Below are 20,413 nucleotides of genomic sequence, written 5' to 3'. Positions count from 1 at the left end.
TCAAGTTTAAATCTGCCTGCACATATGCTATCCTGCCGCTTATCTTTCCATTTAACTCCATACTCCCTGTCGCTTTCACGTTCCCTTCCCCCCAACTCAGAAGTTTAAAGTCATACTTTGCTTGTCCAATTTAAAATATAACACCCAGAGCTCAAAGCTGTTTACCCACTGCTTCTGAAGCAGACATTCTGGAACCACAGTGGCAAAACATCTCTGCAACAGAAACATCACAGGTCAAATCTCTCAAAGGTAGTATCATCACAAATAGGTGCTAACAAGAAGTGTGAATAGTTGAAAATGGATTTGCTGTGCTGGGAGTGACTCATACAGAACATGATCTTTGTAGGTGGGGTGGGTAACAAACAGAAAGGAGAGTGTTCATGTGCTGAAATTGTTAAATTCAATATTGAGTCCTAAATGATATAAGGCACCTAGGCAGAGAATGACGCCTTGAGCCACACTGGAGATTTACAGCAGGCCTGAGACAGAAATGTTGACATGGGAACATAGTGATGTAAGTTAAGTGGCAGGCAACTGTAGCCCAAGGTCATTTTATGGTCAGAGCATGGGTCTTCCATGAAGCAGTCATCCAATCTGTGATTCATCTCCCAGTGTAAAGGAGACCACATTGTTTTCAGCAATGCTGCAGACTAGTTTGAATTGCTGCTTCACCTTTTACATTTCAAAGAGTTAGAGGAATCAGAAGAAAATATTATCAGCAAGGACAAGAGTGATAGGCAAGCAAGAATATAGTAAAAGCTGAGTGCTTTGACTAAGTAGAAATTTGAACTAAGTGGAGAATAGAAGATCACAGAGAGTGTTAAAGTTGGAATTGGCAAATGGTTAAACGAGGATTCCACTGGCAGATGGAGTAGGCAAATACACAAGCTTTCTGATTGCACCTAGTAGCACTTCCCTGTGTCATTTCTTTTCTTCCCCCTCTGAGAAATGACTGATAGCAGACCTCTTTCCCAATTACTTCCAAATTAAACAGGAGGCACTTGCACCTGTAATTCACTCAATGACACCTCTCAACCAATATTCTAATAAACAGAAAATTGAAGACATGTGGCGTTGAGTAAAAACGCCTGCTGCTGCAAGCTAATGAAATAATAAAAGAAGGCTTTGAGAGTCTGCCAAAACTCGCCTTTACTCTTCAATTAAATGGTACGCAATGTTTTTGGCAAATTCTGAAAACAGTCATTATACCACAGAACTCTTGGTCATCTCCCGAAAAATGAAAAGTTTGTTTCACAAGACAAAGGAATAAAATGAAACCAGGTAAATATGTATATTGCAGCAAAATACATTGCTATACCTACAGATTTTGTTTTTAAAAATCCAAAAATGCGAGGTAGAAAATGAAGCTGATTCTCACATCGAGTACTCTGTTCCAAGTTACCACAGTACAGATCCAAAGTGCACAAGGTGACACACGGTACAAGAGTAAACAATTTATTAAAGGATATATTGTAATATGGCTATGCTTTTCACTGAAAAAAAAGATGCATGTTCTCAATTATGTTTTAGTCACATTATATACAATCACTAACATATAATAAACATAAACTTAACTTTTTAATAAATTAGATTTGAGAAGTTTCAAAGTAAATGTGAGATCAATCAAGTTGATATTATTTGACATCATGTTGCCTGAACTCAAAAGTGCCTCAGTTACAACATAAAGAAATAGGATTAAAAACATTTCCAGCAATATCTTCAGATTACATACAACATTCTATGAAACAGTTATCTGAACGCAGTATCAATGGTGACCACTCACATGAACATTTTATATCTGGGTATAGATTTATTCATTTCAAGCATATTTGACTAGACACCAGTTTAATTTAAAGTGGAAGAACTGAGGTTACAGCACTTGAGCTGCTGCTAACTAATTACACATTATGAACCTGAGTCAGTTATTGACAACGGAGTTTTCCATGGCTGAAAAGTAACTGGCAATTCACCTAAATAATTTACCATTTGAGAAATGTGACAGTCAAAACAGCAATATTTGCATGACCAAAATATTCAATACTTTTGGGCAATACAAACATTCAAAAAGACTCCTGGGTAAGTGAACTAATATATTTGGGCAGTGGCTAAACCCGAAACATGACATGTGAAGTGTCTCCCACCCACCTTCCTCCTCTAAACAAAAACAAAAGACTCTGTGTGGAGGGCTGGTAAGGCATGGATATTCTTTCATCTCTTTTGGCAATTTAGAGCTGAGGGGGATGGAAGCTGGGGCAGTTGCATGCTCCTCTTGTAGAATATGGGACACAAGAGTCACCACTGGTGTTCCTGCTGACTTTGTATGTGAGAAGTGCACCCAACTCCAGCTCCTTACAGACTACATTAGGGAACTGGAGCTGGAGCTGGATGAACTTTGGATCATTTGGGAGGCTGGGGGGTGATAGAGAGGAGTTAAAGAGAGGTAGTCACACCTAAGTTATAGGATAAAAATAGCTGGGTGACCGACATGAGAGGGAAAAGGAATAGGTAGACAGTGCAGGGATGCCCTATGGTCGTTCACCTCAATCATAAGTATACCACATTGATTACTGTTGGGGATGATGACGTATCAGGCGAAAACCACAGCAGGCAGTCTCTAGCACTGAGCCTGATTCTGTGGCTGAGAAGGGAAGGGGGGAGAATAGGAGAGAGACAGTGATATGAGATTCAATCGTGAGAGGAACAGACAGGAGATTCGGTGGTCATAAAAGAGACTCCCAGATAGTGCATTGCCTCCTGGGTGCCAGGTTCAGGGATGTCTCGGATCAAGTCTATAGCATTCTTAAGGGGGAGAGGGAACAGCCAGAAGTTGTGGTACACATCGGTACCAATGACATAGCTAGGAAAAGGGATGATGACCTGAAAAGTAAATATAGGGAGTTAGGTTGGAATCCAAAAGGCAGGATGAGCAGAGTAGTAATCTCAGGATTGCCACCTGTGCCAGGGGCTATTGAGGCTAGGAACAGAGAGCGAATGCAGCTGAACAAGTGACTGCAGAGCTGGTATAGGAGAGAGAGTTTCAGATATATCAATCATTAGGATATATTCTGCAGAAGGTGGGATCTGTACAAGGGGGTCGGTTGCACCTGAGCTGAAGGGGTAGCAATATCCTGGGCAGGAGGTTTGCTACAGCTCTTCGGGAGAGTTTAAATTACTTTGGCAGAGGGATGGGAACCAAAGCTACGAATCAGAGGATGGGTAGCTGGTGAACAGACAGACACAGTGCGCAGAGAGTCTGCGAGGAAGGATAAACAGTTGATAGGGCAAAAAGTTGCAGTCACTCTGATGGGTTGAATTGTGTCTACTTTAACACAAGAAGTGTCAGGAATAAGGGCAATGAACTCAGAGCATTGATCAGTACTTGGAGCTACGATGTTGCGGCCATTACAGAGTCTTGGATATGACAGGGGCAGAATGGTTGTTGGATGTTCCAGGGTTTAGACGTTTCAAAGAGGGAGGGAGGTGAGAGAGGTCGGGGAGTGACATTGCTAATCAGGGACAAAGTGCAATAGAACCAGAGGTTTTAGAGGAGGGTCCATCTACTGAGTCAGTATGGGTGGAAGTCAGAAACAGGAAAGGAGCAGTCAATTTATCGGGAGATTTCTATAGACTCCGCAATAGCAACAGAGACATGGAGGAGCAGATTGAGAGGCAGAGTTTGAGAAGATGCAGAAGTAACAGGATTGGTGTCATGGGTGACTTTAACTTCCCTAATATTGGAACTTCCTAAGTACAAATAGTTTAGATGGAGCAGATATTGTCAGATGTATCCAGGAAGGATTCCTGAATTAATATGTAGAGAAACCAACGAGAGGCGAGGCTATATTTGATTTGGCCCTTGGCAACGAACCAGGTCAGGTGTCAGATCTCTCGGTGGGACAGCATCTCCGTAACAGTGGTCACAACTCCCTGACCTTTACTATGGTCATGAAGAGGGCTCGGAGCAGATGACATGGGAAAGTATTTAATTGGCAGAGGGGAATTACAATGTTATTACAAGGCAGGAACTGTGGAGCATTGGGAAATTGGGAATAGATATTATCAGGGAAATGCACAACAGAAATGTGGAGGTTGTTTAGGGAACACTTGCTGATAGTGCTGGATAGGTTTGTCCACTGAGGCAAGGAAGAAATGGTAGGGTGAAGGAACCTTCGATGACAGGAGAAATGGAACATCTAGTCAAGAGGAAGAAGGAAGCTTACTTAAGGTTGAGGAAGCAAGGATCAGACAGGGTGCGAGAGGGTTACAAGGTAGCCAGGAAGGAACTGAAGAATGAACTTAGAAGACAGAGAAGGGGGCATAAAGAAGTCTTGGCGGGTAGGATTAGTAAAACCCCAAGGCATTCTACACTTATGTGAGGAACAAAAGGACGGCCAGAGCGAGGGTAGGGCCAATCACAAATACTGGAGGGAATTTGTGCCTGGATTCGGAGGAGATGGGGAGGTCCTTAATGAATACTTTGCTTCAGTACTCACTAGTGAGAGGGACCTTGTCATTTGTGAGGACAGCACGAAACCGGCTGATACGCTCAAGCAGGTTGATGTTAAGGAGGATGTGCTGGACATTTTGAAAAACGTGAGGATAGATAAGTCCCCTGGATCAGATGGGATATACTCAAGGTTGGTATGGGAAGCGAGGGAAGAGATTGCTGCACCTTTGGCGATGGTCTTTGCATCCTCCCTGTCCACTGGAGGAGTACCAGATGATTGGAGGATGGCAAATGTTGTTCCATTGTTCAAGTAAGGGAATGGGGATAACCTTGAGAATTACAGACCAGTCAAGTTATTGGAGAGGATTCTGAGAGACAGAATTATGATTATTTGGAAAAGCATAGTTTGAGTAGAGATAGTCAGCATGGCTTTGTGAGGGGCAGGTCATGCCTCACAAGCGTTATTCAATTCTTTGAAGATGTGACAAAACACATTGATGAAGGTAGAGCAATGGATGTGATGTATTTGGATTTTAACAAGGCACTTGATAAGGTTCCCCATGGTAGGCTCATTCAGAAAGTATGAGGAGAAAGTGAGGTCTGCAGATGCTGGAGATCAGAGCTGGAAATGTGTTGCTGGAAAAGCGCAGCAGGTCAGGCAGCATCCAGGGAACAGGAGAATCGACGTTTCGGGCATAAGCCCTTCTTCAGGAATGAAAGGCTTCATTCCTGAAGAAGGGCTTATGCCCGAAACGTCGATTCTCCTGTTCCCTGGATGCTTGGATGCTGCCTGACCTGCTGCGCTTTTCCAGCAACACATTTCCAGCTCATTCAGAAAGTAAGGACGCATGGGATACGGGGAAATCTTGCTGTCTGGACACAGAATTAGCTGGCCCATTAAAGACAGAGGGTGGTCGTAGACGTAAAATATTCAGCCTGGAGCTCGGTGGCCAGCGGTGTTCCACAGGAATTTGTTCTGGGACCTCGACACTCTGCAATTTTTATAAATGACTTGGACGAGGAAGTGGAAGGGTGGGTTATAAGTTTGCTGATGACACGAAGTTTGGTGGAGTTGGGGATAGTGTGGAGGGCTGTTGTAGGTTGCAACAGGACATTGACAGGATGCAAAGCTGGGCTGAGAAGTAGCAGATGGAGTTCAACTTGGAAAAGATTGAAGTGATTCATTTTGGAAAGTCGAATTTGAATGCAGATTACAGGGTTAAAGACAGGATTCTTGGCAATGTGGAGGAACAGAGGGATCTTGCGGTCTACATCCATAGATCTCTCAAAGTTCAGAAGGTCGTTAAGAAGGCATATGGTGTGTTGGCTTTCATGAGCAGGGAGATTGAATTTAGGAGTTGCGAGGTTGTGCTGCAGCTCAATAAAGCCCTGGTTAGACCACTCTAGGAATATTGTATTCAATTCTGGTCGCTTCATTACAGGAAAGATGTGGAAGCTTTAGAAAGGGTGCAGAGGAAATTTACCAGGATGCTGCCTGGACGAGAGGGCATGTCTTATGAAGAAAGTTGAGGGATCTATGGCTTTTCTCATTGGAGCAAAGAATAATTAGAACCAGAGACTTGTTTTCAGGGTGGAAATGGCTATCGTGAGGGGGCATAATTTTAAGCTGAAACTTTATTGCTGGAACAGCACAGCAGGTCAGGCAGCATCTAAGGAACAGAAGATTCGACGTTTCGGGCACATGACCTTCTTCAGGAATGAAGCCTTTCATTCCTGAAGAAGGGCATGTGCCCGAAACGTCGAATCTTCTGTTCCCTAGATGCTGCCTGACCTGCTGTGCTGTTCCAGCAATAAAGTTTCAGCTTTGATCTCCAGCGTCTGCAAACCTCACTTTCTCCCCGGCATAATTTTAAGGTGATTGGAGTAAGGTTTAGGGGAGATGTCAGAGGTAAGTTCTTTACACAGAGTGGTGGGTGTGTGAAATGGACTGCCAGCAGTGGTAGTAGAATCAGATACATTAGGGACATTTAAGCGAATCTTGGATTGGCGCATAGATGATAATAAAATGAAGGGTACGTAGGCTAGTTTGATCTTAGAGTAGAATAAAAGGTCTCGGGTCGAAGGACCTGTACTGTGCTATGTTCTCTATGTTCTAAGAAACAGACCAAATCTTGTGGCACTAAATGTTTCCTCAGTTCACGTGCAGGGAAATGAGATTTATGTGCAAGAAAGATCTACCAGTTCACATCACTGCAATATAATACTAGGGCAATGAGACTGAATCCACATGAAGATGCTGACTGCATGTGGAAAGACTTGCATGACTCAATGACAGAAGCCATTCATAGCTCATGTGAATTCATAATAATCTACTTCCAGAAATGTGGTGAAGACTGATGAGATTTAAAATGCTCACTCCATTTGCTTCTCATTACACTTCTACACATATAAACATTTTTTATCAACACGTTTACAAAATACTGCTTTTAGGTTTTCCAATGAATTAGTGCTTGAAAACATTCGATTTCTTACATTTGTTTGAATTTAGATGCTAAAAATAACGAATCTGAAGACTAGGATGTAATCATTGAAAGTTTGTGTAATATTGGCAAGCATAATATTCTAGACACTGTTGAAAAAAGTTTAAAGTCACTTCTAAAGATTGTGCATATGACTTCAGTGCAATGCTCTCACAAATGACAGTTGAAAATTTCAACATTTGCCCCAGAATGTCCTAAAATTCAAGTATTGTTCTTTTGTGAAACATGGGTTTATTTTTGAGCTTCCTATCTTAATGTAATGAAGTACGAAATTTTAATCATTCCACGACTGCTTCAATTGGAAGCTACTAACTTTTTAGGGAATCCTACACTGTCTTCTTTTGGGGGAAAAGAAACTACCCTTCTGTAAAACTCTTGTTTTTTTAAAGCTGGAATGTATTCTTCCAACACAGAGCAGTTTTAATATTAAGATAATAGCACTTGTGGCACTTAGAGTCATAGAGAAGTACAGCATGGAAACAGACCCTTCGGTCCAACCCGTGAGATCTAACCATGCCGAACAGATATCCCAACCCAAACTAATCCCACCTGCCAGTACCCGGCCCATATCCCTCCAAACCCTTCCTATTCGTATACCCATCCAAATGCCTCTTAAATGTTGCAATTGTACCAGCCTCCACCACATCCTCTGGTAGCTCATTCCATACACGTACCACCCTCTGCATTAAAACGTTTTTCCGATAGGAAGGAGACTAGAATTGCACACAATATTCCAACAGTGGCCTAACCAATGTCCTGTACAGCCGCAACATGACCTCCCAACTCCTGTACTCAATACTCTGACCAATAAAGGAAAGCATACCAAACGCCTTCTTCACTATCCTATCTACCTGCGACTCTACTTTCAAGGAGCTATGAACCTGCACTCCAAGGTCTCTTTGTTTAGCAACACTCCCTAGGACCTTACCATTAAGTGCATATGTCCTGCTAAGATTTGCTTTCCCAAAATGCAGCACCTCACATTTATCTGAATTAAACTCCATCTGCCACTTCTCAGCCCACTGGCCAATCTGGTCAAGATCCTGTTGTAATCTCTGAGGTCACCCTCTTCGCTGTCCACTACACCTCCAATTTTGGTGTCATCTTCAAACTTACTAACTGTTCCTCTTTTGCTCGCATCAAAATTATTTATATAAATAACAAAAATTGGAGGGCCCAGCACCGATCCTTGTGGCACTCCACTGGTCACAGGTCTCCAGTCTGAAAAACAACCCTCCACCACCACCCTCTGTCTCCTACCTTTGAGCCAGTTCGGTATCAAAATGGCTAGCTCTCCCTGTATTCCGTGAGATCTAACCTTGCTAATCAATCAGTCTCCCATGGGGAACCTTGTCGAACGCCTTACTGAAGTCCATATAGATCACATCTACTGCTCTGCCCTCATCAATCTTCTTCGTTACTTCTTCAAAAAACTCAATCAAGTTTGTGAGACACGATTTCCCACGCACAATGCCATGTTGACTATCCATAATCCTTAGTGGAAAAGCAACACGTTTCAAAAGAAAACAAAACTAAATTATTTCTGTGTAAAGATGAATAGATTCTACAGTTTTTACATGATCATTTAAACATTCATAATTCCACCGATTTCTCCTCATCTTTCTCTCTTCCAATTCCACGTGAAGAAACTTGAGCTCCTTAAAGTGATCATTAAATTTCTCTGTTATCGTGAAGCGGGACCCAACCTAAAAAGTCACTTTTCTTTGCTGAAATTGGTATGAAATGAAGCAACACAGCAGCGGTCCAAATAACAAAACTCATCAAATGCACGAAAAATGATTTTGATAGGAGCTGCATTCAATACCAGTATTTGGTTGCTGGGTGGCCAATCGTACTGAGGTACGTGGCCTAGCTTTGAGCCACAGATTGAATAATGGTTGCAATTAATAAAAAGACGTCTTACCTGAAGGTCTGAAGATGTCCTTAAGTAAAGCTTCATCTACTGGCAATGATACTGATGTTCCCGTATTGTGTGTCCAACTCTGTAAAATGCTTTGCAGCAGTAAGGTCTGGGCCCTCGTAGCTTGTAAAGTCAGACTGGGCAATTCAAATATGCACTCTGTAGTCGGGACAAATGGACGTTTCAACCTATTGAACACAAATTGAAATTAATCAAGGTGTGAACTTTCATAGGACATATCCGAAAAATAATTTTACACCACTGAACCAGGCCACTCAATCTAAATTAGTGTCCATGCCTCATAAGCTCCAATCTTCCTCCCACCTTAACTGGACTCACACAAAGGCATAGATCCTCTATTCTTTTCTCCCTTATGTACTTTTCTAACTTACCTGTAAATTTATCTCAACTATTCCATTTAGCAGCAAGTGCTCCGGATTTTGAGTTAAGAGATCTCCCGTAAATTCTTGATTGGATTTATTAGTGAGCATCTCACATTCATGAGCCCCAGTTCTCAAACGCCACGAGTGGAAACATGTTCCCTGCGTATGCCCTACCCAACAAATTATTTTACATTATAGTGTTTATCTAAAATGCTGAAATACTGACAGTTACTATTCCTTAGAAACAAGAGTATTAGACATTCGGTGACAAGTGGCAGAAACATTTGGACCACCTAAGTAACCAAACCACGTTTTGAGTTCCGTAACACACGTTTCTCTCTCCACAGATGCTGCCAGACCTGCTCAGTTTCTCCCGCAAGTTCTGTTTATCTTCAAGATTTTCAGCATCTGCAGTTCTTTGTTTTATTTTAGTAGCCCGCATAAGTGCCAAGTAATGACCATTTTCAAGGAAAAGATGAACCCAATTACTTCAGCCTGTATTACCCTACCTTATGGCCATAAAGGAATGGGCGCAGAAATAGACCATTCAGCCTATCAAGTCTGTTTTGCCATTCAATGAGATTGCAGCTGACCTAAAAATCCTTAACGCCACTTTCCTGCCTTATCCCCATAACCGTCCATTCCCTTACTGATGAAAAAGTTCTCAGTTTTGAATAAATTTAACAATGTAACTTCTACATCTCCAAGCAGTAACAAATTCCATAGATTCACTGGCTTCTGAGAGAAGAAATTTATCCTCTTCTCTGTCTTGAATGGATAACCCCTTATTCTGAGATAAGTCCCTCTGGTCTTAGACTATCCCACAAGGAGAAACAACCTTCCTACTCTGTCAACTCGTTTAAGACTCTTGCACGTTTCAATAAGGTCACTTCTCATTCTTTTAAACTTCCAATAAGTAAATGCCCAACCTAAATCCACCTGTGTTTTTACTTTCTGCTTTCTTTCTCCTTTTAAAAAATATTCAACTTTTTTATTCTTCCTGCCAAAGTGCATAACATCATATTTCCCCACAGTATATTCCAACTGCCAAGTTTCTGCCCTCTGGTTTAATCTGCCTTATCCCTCTGTGTCATGCTGACTGCTTGCCTTCCCAGCTATTTTTCTGTCATCTGCAAACTTGGCTTTAGTACATTCCCATTCTCATCCAAGTCATTAATATGTATTGAAGCTAATTGTGGTCCCAACACTGATCCCTATGGCATTCCATAAGTTACAGGTTCCCATACTGAAAATAGCACCCCTCTTTACCTGAACTCACCGTCTTCAATTAGCTAGCTAATCCTCTATCCATACTAATATGCTAATCCAACACATTAAGTTCTTATCTTATTAAATAGTCTAATTAGATTAGATTAGATTAGATTACTTTACAGTGTGGAAACAGGCCCTTCGGCCCAACAAGTCCACACCGACCCGCCGAAGCACAACCCACCCATACCCCTACATTTACACCTTACCTAACATTACGGGCAATTTAGCATGGCCAATTCACCTGACCTGCATATCTTTGGACTGTGGGAGGAAACCGGAGCACCCGGAGGAAACCCACGCAGACACGGAGAGAATGTGCAAACTCCACACAGTCAGTCGCCTGAGGCGGGAATTGAACCCAGGTCTCTGGCGCTGTGAGGCAGCAGTGCTAACCACTGTGCCACCGTGCCACCCTAATGTGTGGTGCTTTATCAAATGTCTTCTAAAAATCCAAATATATTAGATCTGCTACTTCCACCTTATCTATGATGTAGCCACACTAACCTCTTTGACCAAAGTTCAAGTCCCATCTGCTCCAGGCATAACATGTCTGAGTAGGTTAGTTAAGAATATCTTCCAGTTAACCATTAGTCATGCTTTTATGCTCAATGTCAAACCTGTCTACCATTGGTATACAGTAGCTACAGTATGGATTGAGTGCAGCAATTCACCAGTCTTATCTTGATATCATCTCTGAGCCACATGACTTTTGTTACCAAGAAAACAAGCATCAAAATCACAGCATCACCATAAACACCAAGTGATACATCATCCTTATAATGAAATATATCACTATTCTCCTACTGCCACAGGAGGCAAACTCTTTCCAATTAAAAGAACCCCACCATCATAACTACACAATTGTCCAAGAGGACAGCCACAAACAACTTATGAGATTTAAGAGAAATGATCAATAAATGTCACCTTGCCAGTAACACCCGAACACCAAATTTTAAAAAAAGTAAGCTGATATGGAAAGCTTTGAGCCAGTGTAACATTTTGTCCAGCTTGTTCTGTGTTCATCTCTTTCCATTGTGACAATTGGATTACGCACATGATAAATATTTTCTCAGCTACTTTGGAAGAAATCAAAGGAAATGATATGGGCTCCTTTCCATTAATTGTTAAAGGGGGTTTTTATATTCAAACCCCAGATAGGCTTCAAACTCATCTTTACTGAATAACCATTACCATTTAGAAAAAGTACTGCTTTTCATTTTTGGCAAAGTCACAACAAATGTTTGTTAAAGGATGATGATGACCAGTATGACTGTTTTATTAAATAACTAATACATGGCGCTCAGCAGCACAGGCCTAGGATATGAACCAAACTGATACATTTCTGCAGGATCTCTGAAAGCATCACACTGGAATAGCTTGAAAAGCAGGTCTTGAACAAGTGAGGTCTCAATCTAGCTTGAAAGAACCAAGAATGCCCTCATGGGTGTCAGAATCTCTACTTACCCTTGATATAGCACTTAGATAAGGATAAAAGGGTAAGAATGGTAAGATCAGAGATGCCACGTCCTTGGCATCAATGGCTTTGGTATCAGAACGAGATCGGAACTAGCAGTCAATCAAGAAGAAGGTATTGGGACAATTGAGAAATTAAAGCTGTAGAACACAAAGTAGAATGACAAAGTTGCAAAAAGAACTGCAGTAAATGGTGGGCAGTTGGAAGTAATGGTTTTAATAGTATGCTGCTCAACTAAAAGTAAATGACAGACAACACTCTGACCATAGTTTTTGTATTCAGAGTGGCTCTGGATAGGTCAATCTCAAAGATGTCAATATCAAACAAGTGTCAGACTGGCCAGATTCTCCTGCAAAACATTAAACCTTTTTCCATTAATTCATCTCATCCACCATTCATGTATGTCTTTTTCCTAACTTCAAGTATAACCTTTCCAAGTATGTTTGAGCCTGGATCAAAACTTCCAAACATAAAAACTATAATTTATAGGCAATCCTATACTGCCCTGCAAAGTTCCATTAACCAGTCCTCAATAACCCAAAACTTTTAAACTTTATTTACAAATCATCTACAATCATACTGTAAGCTTACAATACAATCTCCATCTGCATTTTGGTGCATGCAATAGCCATTTTCTCCAGTCTGCTATAAATTGCAGAGTGGAAGAAACTAAGGACTGTAGATATTGGAGATCAGAGTCAAAAAGTGTGGTGCTAGAAGAGCACAGCCGGTCAGGCAGCATCAGAGGAGCAGGAGAGTTGACGTTTCGAGCATAAGCTCTTCACCAGGAATGTCAACGGAGAAAAGTTCAGTGAGGCAGGAGCTGGCTGAGACAATGCGTTGACTGGGGCAGTCAGGTTTGTGAATTTTGGGTAAGAGGTAGAACCTAGCGGTGCGGGGTTCCTGTACTGTGAAGTTGGAGGCTGTTGGTGGCAGGTCCCCTCAGGTGATGATATTGTGGATGGTCTGGGAGATGATAGTTTGCTGATGAGGGTCGTAGTCAAGGGGGCAGTAGGGGGAGCTGTTCGCGAGTTGGCACCTGGCTTCACCAATGTAGAGGTTGGTGCACCAAACTACCACAGATTCCCTCATGTCTGCTGGTTTGCTGGTGAGTTTGGGGTTACAGCAAAAGGAGTGAAGGGCTGCACATTGCAAGAGTGAGAGGTTGAAGTGGGTGAAAGTGGTGGACAGGTTGAGGTGGTTAATGTCACAGCGGCAGTTCAAAATGAAAGGATCGAGGGCGGGTAACAGACCAGAACGGGGTGTCCAGGTGGATGGAGTCTGTTGGAGTCGGGAAAAGGGATCCTCGGAGGGTGGGTGGGAGTCCTGAAGGAAAAAATAAGCACAGAGGTGGAGGCGATGGAACAAAAGATAGGTGACACAACGCATGTTGAACCATTGATTCGGAAGCGTAGTGGGATGAAGATGAGGCCTTTACTGAGGATTAATCATTCATTCGCAGTGAGGGGAGGTCTGGGGGATGGTAAAAACATGGCAGGGCTAGAAGCTAGGACCTGGTGTGGGGCAAATTCTTGATGAAGAGCTTATGCTCGAAACATTGACTCTCTTGCTCTTCGGATGCTGCCTGACCGGCTGTGCTTTTACAGCACCACACTCTTTGACAAATTGCAGAGTGTTCAGTGATTACGAGCTATCACTTGCTACATCTAACATTTTCCCAAAAGGAATCAGTTTTTGGCTTTAATTAAATCTACTTTCATCTTCTGATATCATCACATTCCGAATTTCATTTATTAGTGAATAAAACCAAAAGAACTGCTGCAAGTCAGAAACAAAAAAACTGAAGTTGCTGAAAAAGCTCAGCAGGTCTGGTAGCATCTGTGGAGAGAAATGAGATTTAACATTTCAGGTTAACTCCCCCCACCCCGAGAACTTGCAGCTCTGAGGATGGGCCACTCGACCTGAAACATTAACTCTCATTTCTCTACACAGATGCTGACAGACCTTCTGAGCCTTTCCAGTAATTTCTGTTTTTTGTTTCATTTACTGGTAGTTAGTTCCTCTCTCTTCCAGCTTCAGCACATTAAACTGTGACCACCTAACTAACAGTAGTTAAACCTGGTTCTGTGAAGAGAGAAGCTTGGTTAATATTTCAGATTGATGACTTCAAAAAAAGGCCTTTGACCTAAATTATCAATTGTTTCCCTCACCACAGATGCTGCCAGACCTGATCAGCATTTTCTGTTTTTATTTCAGATTTTCAGCAACTGCAGTGTTTTATTTTTATAAAGTGAGTGTTTTTGGACTTGCAGCTGAGATGTCAATTCAGGAAATAGTTTCCTGATGCAGTCCCAATTCATACACCAAACGTCACACTTGACATTCCTTTCAACTTTATTAATCTACAAGCTAAGAAAGACTCTGGATTCAATCACAAATATATGTCAAATTGTTTAATCTTAAACAAACAGCAGTAGGACACTACAACTGACCTCAGTACAAGTCATTTGGGGGTATTTGAGAATGCAATACCTTCTGGAATGTATAAATTGTTAATAGGATCAGCCTCATCTGCAAATATGCCAGCATGGAATAACCTTCTGGCATTGGCTGTCCAGAGCGCTTAATTAGAATGATCAGCCTAAAGTGTACTCTACCCTTGAGAAATGCAAATTTCAAAAACAAAAGGTGGTGGGGGGCATGGCCGTCTGCATTGGAGATGGGGGGGGGGTGCGTGGGGAAGAGCAAGATAAGCTTTTTCTTAAAAGAAAGTAATTGAAAACAGACCAAGTGGATGATCCTTTCAGCTCATCAGAATTGAGCTCGAAAGTCAGAATTTTATAAAACATTGTTGATTTAAGTTCGTCATTCTCACAGTCTTGCATGCAGACTCATTAAGTAGTGAAGTGTGTAATACACCACAGTTCTCTGCAAAACATGTGTACGTTTTCCAGGTTTAGGTCTATAAAAATTAGGTCAAACTCTATACTCCCAGGGAAAATAAATCTCGATAAAACCAGCAGATCAAGCATCTCATTAAAAGAAAACTTGGAAAAAGTCCAGTATAAATTCAGAACTAGAGTGATTGACAGGTCTCTTTCTCTCCACTCCTTGCATCCCCTACAAAAAAAAAGTGGAAATTTAAATGATCAAAACAATTAAGTTGCCTTAATGAAAATCATATTGAAAATTCTTCTCATTGATACTGATGAAAACATACTATTTGGTACAGGTAAGTAGTTTTTGTTCACAGGATTTAGTATGTGCAGACTTAAAGAACCGCTATTCATGCTTTCAAAATCAACACCTGCCTAAGACTGAAGGAATATTACAACAAGCAGCTGGCTTTAATGGTTTACATAGAGTCCCAAAATGCAAGCCTGAAACCCGCAGAATGTTTCCAAAAATTTCATTTTGATTATTACTCATATCCTGTGCAATGTAAAACTGTATGTTCATTTTTTCCAAAATAACAGCAAGTTCTAACTAGTTTTTTTTTTATTACTGCACTGTGCACATTACTGGTCCAACATACTTTGACAGCACCCGACACTTGGAATGTACAATCTACACAGATACATTTCAATGGCAAAGTTGTGGTCAAAGCTGACACTAAAGCTAAGAGTGTTGTATATGATACAATGAACAGTATTCTACGTAGTTAAGTCATATGGAATAACAAAATCCAAATCAGCAATAATTCCCTGTTAATTATAATTCAAAAAGTAATCAAATTCAGAAATAAAACATGTATTATATTTTACACTGCATCACATCCAAGTTGGTCATAAAATACAGACTGATCTCAGGAGTTTTGAACAAAAGTAGTCATTGTTTGTCTGTCGTTGTATTATAAATCCAAGATTTGTAGTTGTAGAGTACAAAACATGGTCCGAGTTTTACTGCTGGTTTCAGATCACAAGCTGCACAAGTATGTGGGCATAATGGAATATTTTTAGTTTGAAGATTAAAAGAGTACAAGCAGTACAAACAAACTTGTGAAATTCACAGGCAAGAATAGACCAGCTAGTCCATCAAGGCTGCCTCAAACCACACTATGGTCAGATCATCATGGTAGCTTCTCCAAAACATAGTACAAAGTATGGAATAAAATGCACTACAGGTACAGAAGGGAAACAACACAGCATAAACAGAAACAAAACAGGTAACAGGGGAGAGAAACAAGATTCATGAAGTTTGTACCAAAAAAAGAAAGGGCAATCAATAACCCAAGTCTAAGACCACATAGGATCTCTCCACCCTGCAGGCACTCTGCCTCTATTCCTGATGAAGGGCTTTTGCCTGAAACGTTGATTTTCCTGCTCCTCGGATGCTGCCTGAACTGCTGTGCTTTTCCAGCACCACTCTAATCTAGAATCTGGTTTCCAATATCTGCAGTCCTGGTTTTTACCACATAGGATCAGACTAAGGGTAAAACAGGTGCCAAAAGAGAATGAGAAAATACAAACAACTTGAAATGTAACACCAAAAATATCTTACAGTATAGAAACAGAAGCCATTCCAGAAAAAGTCAAATGTCTCCAACATGTAGTTGACTACTAGGATTTGCCATAGATAGCAAGCATCTTATAGGCAAGATTTTAGCACAGAGAAAATCAAGGACACATTCTGTTAGCTAACACTGTTTAAAATGCTGGCATAATCATGAGATCGCAAATTAGTAATTTTCTCAACAATTGCAAACAATTCCTCAACCGACTTGGAAGCAAGGTAAGATGATATGATAGATTTGTGAATTTATTGTGACTGTCTAAGGCAATTCTAGCCTCGGGCAAAGGTAATGTGTCTACAGATAAAAGAGGATGGTTACATTGGTCTATTTGTACTGCATAATTTGTGGAAGGCAAATGGAAAATAAAAACGAGAGACAAATCAAGGAGACAAGTGAAAAAAAGATTACACTTCTAAAATTTTTCAATGACCCACTCAAAGGAACAGGTATGAAGTTAATAGACAGAAGGAAACAGAATTCCTAAAGTGCATGTAGGAGTACTTCCTCAAAGAGTGTATTATGCCTACAAGGGACTAACACAGACTATTTAAGTCAGGTTTGGGTATACACTTCAGAAGCTATGACTGTAATATGACTAGAGTTAAGGTTTCATATATAAAGAGAAGTGATTCATACAAAAGCACTAACAAAAAGTTTTGCTGCACAAATTCAGTCTGAGTCTAGCAGAAGCATGGATACATGCCATTTGAACCATATGGACTACCATTCAAAATACAATTTAAAGCAGAAATATCAGAAGCTTTGGAGTAGGTCACCCATGCCTGAAAGAACATGCAGCATAAGAGAGGGAAATAAAAGAAAAGAAAATACGTTACAAAAAGGATATTAAAATATTAAGCAGGCCTAATATATTATTTGCATTGGCTGCCCTGTCCTTTTAAGTGGTAAGGGTCATGAGCCTTGTTGAATTGTACCTTGTGATACAGTTTGCAGCTACAATGCATCAGTGGCAAAGGAAGTGAACGGTGAAGGAGTTACATGGAGTGCAATCAAGCAGGCTGCTTTACCCTGGATGGTGCTGAGCTTCTTGAGTGTTGTTGAAGACTTACACATCCAGGCAAGTTGACAATATATCATCACACTCCTGACTTGTGTCTTCTAGATAGTAGGCAGTTTTTGAGGAGTTGGGGCAGAATTCCCAAACTCTGACCTGCACATGAAGCCACAGTATATGGATAGTCCAGTTCAGTTTCTGGTCAATGTCAATGCCCTTGATGTTGATACTGGGAATTCAGAGATGTTCGGCGATAGGTAGATTCCCTCTTGTTGAACATGGTGATTCTCGCCACTTGTGTGGAAAAAAATATTAATTGCCACTTATCAGCCAAAGCCTAAATGTTGTCCAGGTCCTGCTGCAAGGAGACTAGGACAGCTTCATTATCGGAGTCATTGTGAATAATGCTGAACAGTGTGTAAGTATCAGCAAGCATTCCCACCTCTGACGTTAGAGGGAAGATCATTGAGGAAGAAGTAGATGAGAAAACTAACCTTTGAAGCTCCAGCAGTGATGCCCTGTGGTTAATTTCAAAAAACAAAAACATCTGCCCTTGTTTTAAGTATGGCTCCCACCAGTAGAAAGTTATCCCCCATGATTCCACCGAATCCAGTTTTGCTAGAGTTCCTTGATGCCAGACTCAGTCAAACGCTGCCTTGATATCAAAGCTAGTTACCACTGTTTCCATTCTGCAATTCAGCTCTTCTGGTCATGTCTGGACCAAGGCTGCAATGAGGTCAGGACTTGAGTGGGACTGCTGATAACTACTCAACTTCAAATTGTTAGGTCTGTTTGAAATCTGCTATGCACCACAATACTATGTAGCCTTTGTGGGCACCAGCGAGATGGCAAATGTGAGATTATACCAAAAGGCAACAAAAAGTTGAAGTTGCTCAGTGATATTGTTTAAGTGTGAAATCCAAATTATATTATTTTGTTGCAATGCTAGTAAAATCCTGGGCAGAATTCTATGTAATAAGTGCTTGCATTAATTGGCTACTAACTTAAATATGTGCAATATTCAGATACAGCTGGGTGTTATCGCTAAAACAAAATGAACATATTCTGACTATCAAGTTGTAAATTAATGAACATTCAAACACTTTTCAAATTAATTATTTATAAAAACCATCTGCTTCTTCACAAAGTCATTTATACCTTAAAGGGTTTTTAAAAATTGCAAAAAGCTTTTAGCACTATTTTTTCTTTATAGATCTCTACATTAATCTTGGTACTCTGGCAGCACTATGTGTATGGCCTAAATCTTGTTTGGCTTCTTACATCCTAGCAATGCAACCACCATTAACCTCCTCCTAAACAAAATCACTTCCATCACAGCCATTGATGTTCCATGGGGATCAGTGTTGGGACCACAGCTATTCATGTTACATATCACAATCTGGACAAAGGAAATGAGGGAACAAAAACAAAAACACCTGGAGAAACTCAGTCGATCTGGCAGCATCTGTGAATAGAAAGCAGAGTCAAGGCTTCGGACCTGGCGACCGTTCGTCAGAGGAACTGAGGCCAATGTTGCTAAGTTTGCAGATGACACAAAAGTTAGGTGGAGATTACAGAAGATCATGGACAGGCTAGGCAAGTGGGCAAAAAGTGGCAGAAGATACACAATGTTGGAAAGTGTGAAGTTATGCATTTTGACAGAGGCTTTGACTAATTTCTATATAGGGAAAGGCTTCTGGAATCCGAAGCACAAAGATTTGGTAGTCCTAGTTCAGGATTCTCTTTAGGTTAACATGCAGGTTCAGTTGGCACTTAGGAAGACAAATGCAATGTTAGCATTTATTTCAAAAGGGCTAGAGGACAAGAACAGGGACGATACTGCTGAGGATCTATAAGATTCTTATCAGACCACATTTGGAATATTATGAACAGTTTATGGGCGGCACGGTGGTTCACAGCGCCAGGGACCTGTGTTCGATTCCCGTCTTGGGCAACTGTCTGTGTGGAGTTTGCAATTCTCCCAGTGTCTGCATGGGTTTCCTCCAGGTGCTCCAGTTTTCTCCCACAATCCAAAGATGTGCAGGTCAGGTGAATTGGCCATGCTAAATTGCCCAAAGTGTGAGGTGGATTAGTCAGGGGTAAATGCAGGGGAATGGGTTTGGGTGGGTTGCTCTTCGGAGGGTCGGTGTGGACTTGTTGGGCCGAAGTGCCTGTTTCCACACTGTAGGTAACCTAATCTAGTTTTTGGCCTACAGAAGGATCCGCTGGTGTTGGAAGGGATCCAGAGAAGGTTCACAAGAATGATGCCAGAAATGAAGGGCTTGTCATATGAGGAACGATTGAAGACTCTAGGTCTGCGTTCAATGGAGTTTAGAAGGAATGGGGGAGGGATGGATCCAATTGAAAGTTAGAGAATACTGAGAGGGCTGAATAGAGTAGCCACGGAGAAGATGTTTCCACTGGTAGGAGAGACAGGATCCGAGGACATAGCTTCAGTTTGAATGGACAACCCTTTAAAACTAAGATGAGGACGACTTTCTTTGGCCAGGTGGTGAATTTGTGGAACTCGTTGCCACAGAAGGCTGTGGAGACGAAGTACCAAATATGACTTTAAGACAAAGATAGATAGGTTCTTGACTAATATGTGGATCAAGGTTTAAGGGGAGAAAGCAGGATAACGATGTTTAGAAACACATTAGCATTATCAAATAGTGGATCAGACACAATGATTCAAATGGCCTAATTCTGCTCCTATATCTTATGGCCAAAGTAACTCATTTAGTATCCCAGCCATGGCCTTGTCGCTCTGCATTCAAAAATCCTCCTTTAATACAATTTACATGCCGAGAAGACTTAAAGATTCTCTTTAACATTAGCTGCTAATCAGTACACATTCTTTCAAGATATTTTTCACTCAATAAACATAGCTAATATGAAAATAAACATGATCTTCAGATCTTCTCTA

At 41.1% G+C, this 20,413-nt stretch overlaps 1 protein-coding gene across 10 annotated transcripts in view; it reads right to left on the bottom strand.

The window, feature by feature from the left end:
• Positions 1-20,413, bottom strand: part of LOC122548836 (vacuolar protein sorting-associated protein 13B-like) — a 968,370-nt gene that overhangs the window by 722,384 nt on the left and 225,573 nt on the right. For all 10 annotated transcript variants that reach the window (XM_043687672.1, XM_043687667.1, XM_043687669.1 and 7 more), the window contains one exon: positions 8,873-9,057. In XM_043687672.1, coding sequence (XP_043543607.1) covers positions 8,873-9,057 — 185 coding nt within the window. The remainder of the gene's footprint in view (positions 1-8,872; positions 9,058-20,413) is intronic.

Source organism: Chiloscyllium plagiosum, chromosome 4 (assembly GCF_004010195.1).
Source record: "Chiloscyllium plagiosum isolate BGI_BamShark_2017 chromosome 4, ASM401019v2, whole genome shotgun sequence".
NCBI lineage: Eukaryota > Metazoa > Chordata > Chondrichthyes > Orectolobiformes > Hemiscylliidae > Chiloscyllium > Chiloscyllium plagiosum.
This window is presented reverse-complemented; position numbering and strand designations above follow the sequence as displayed.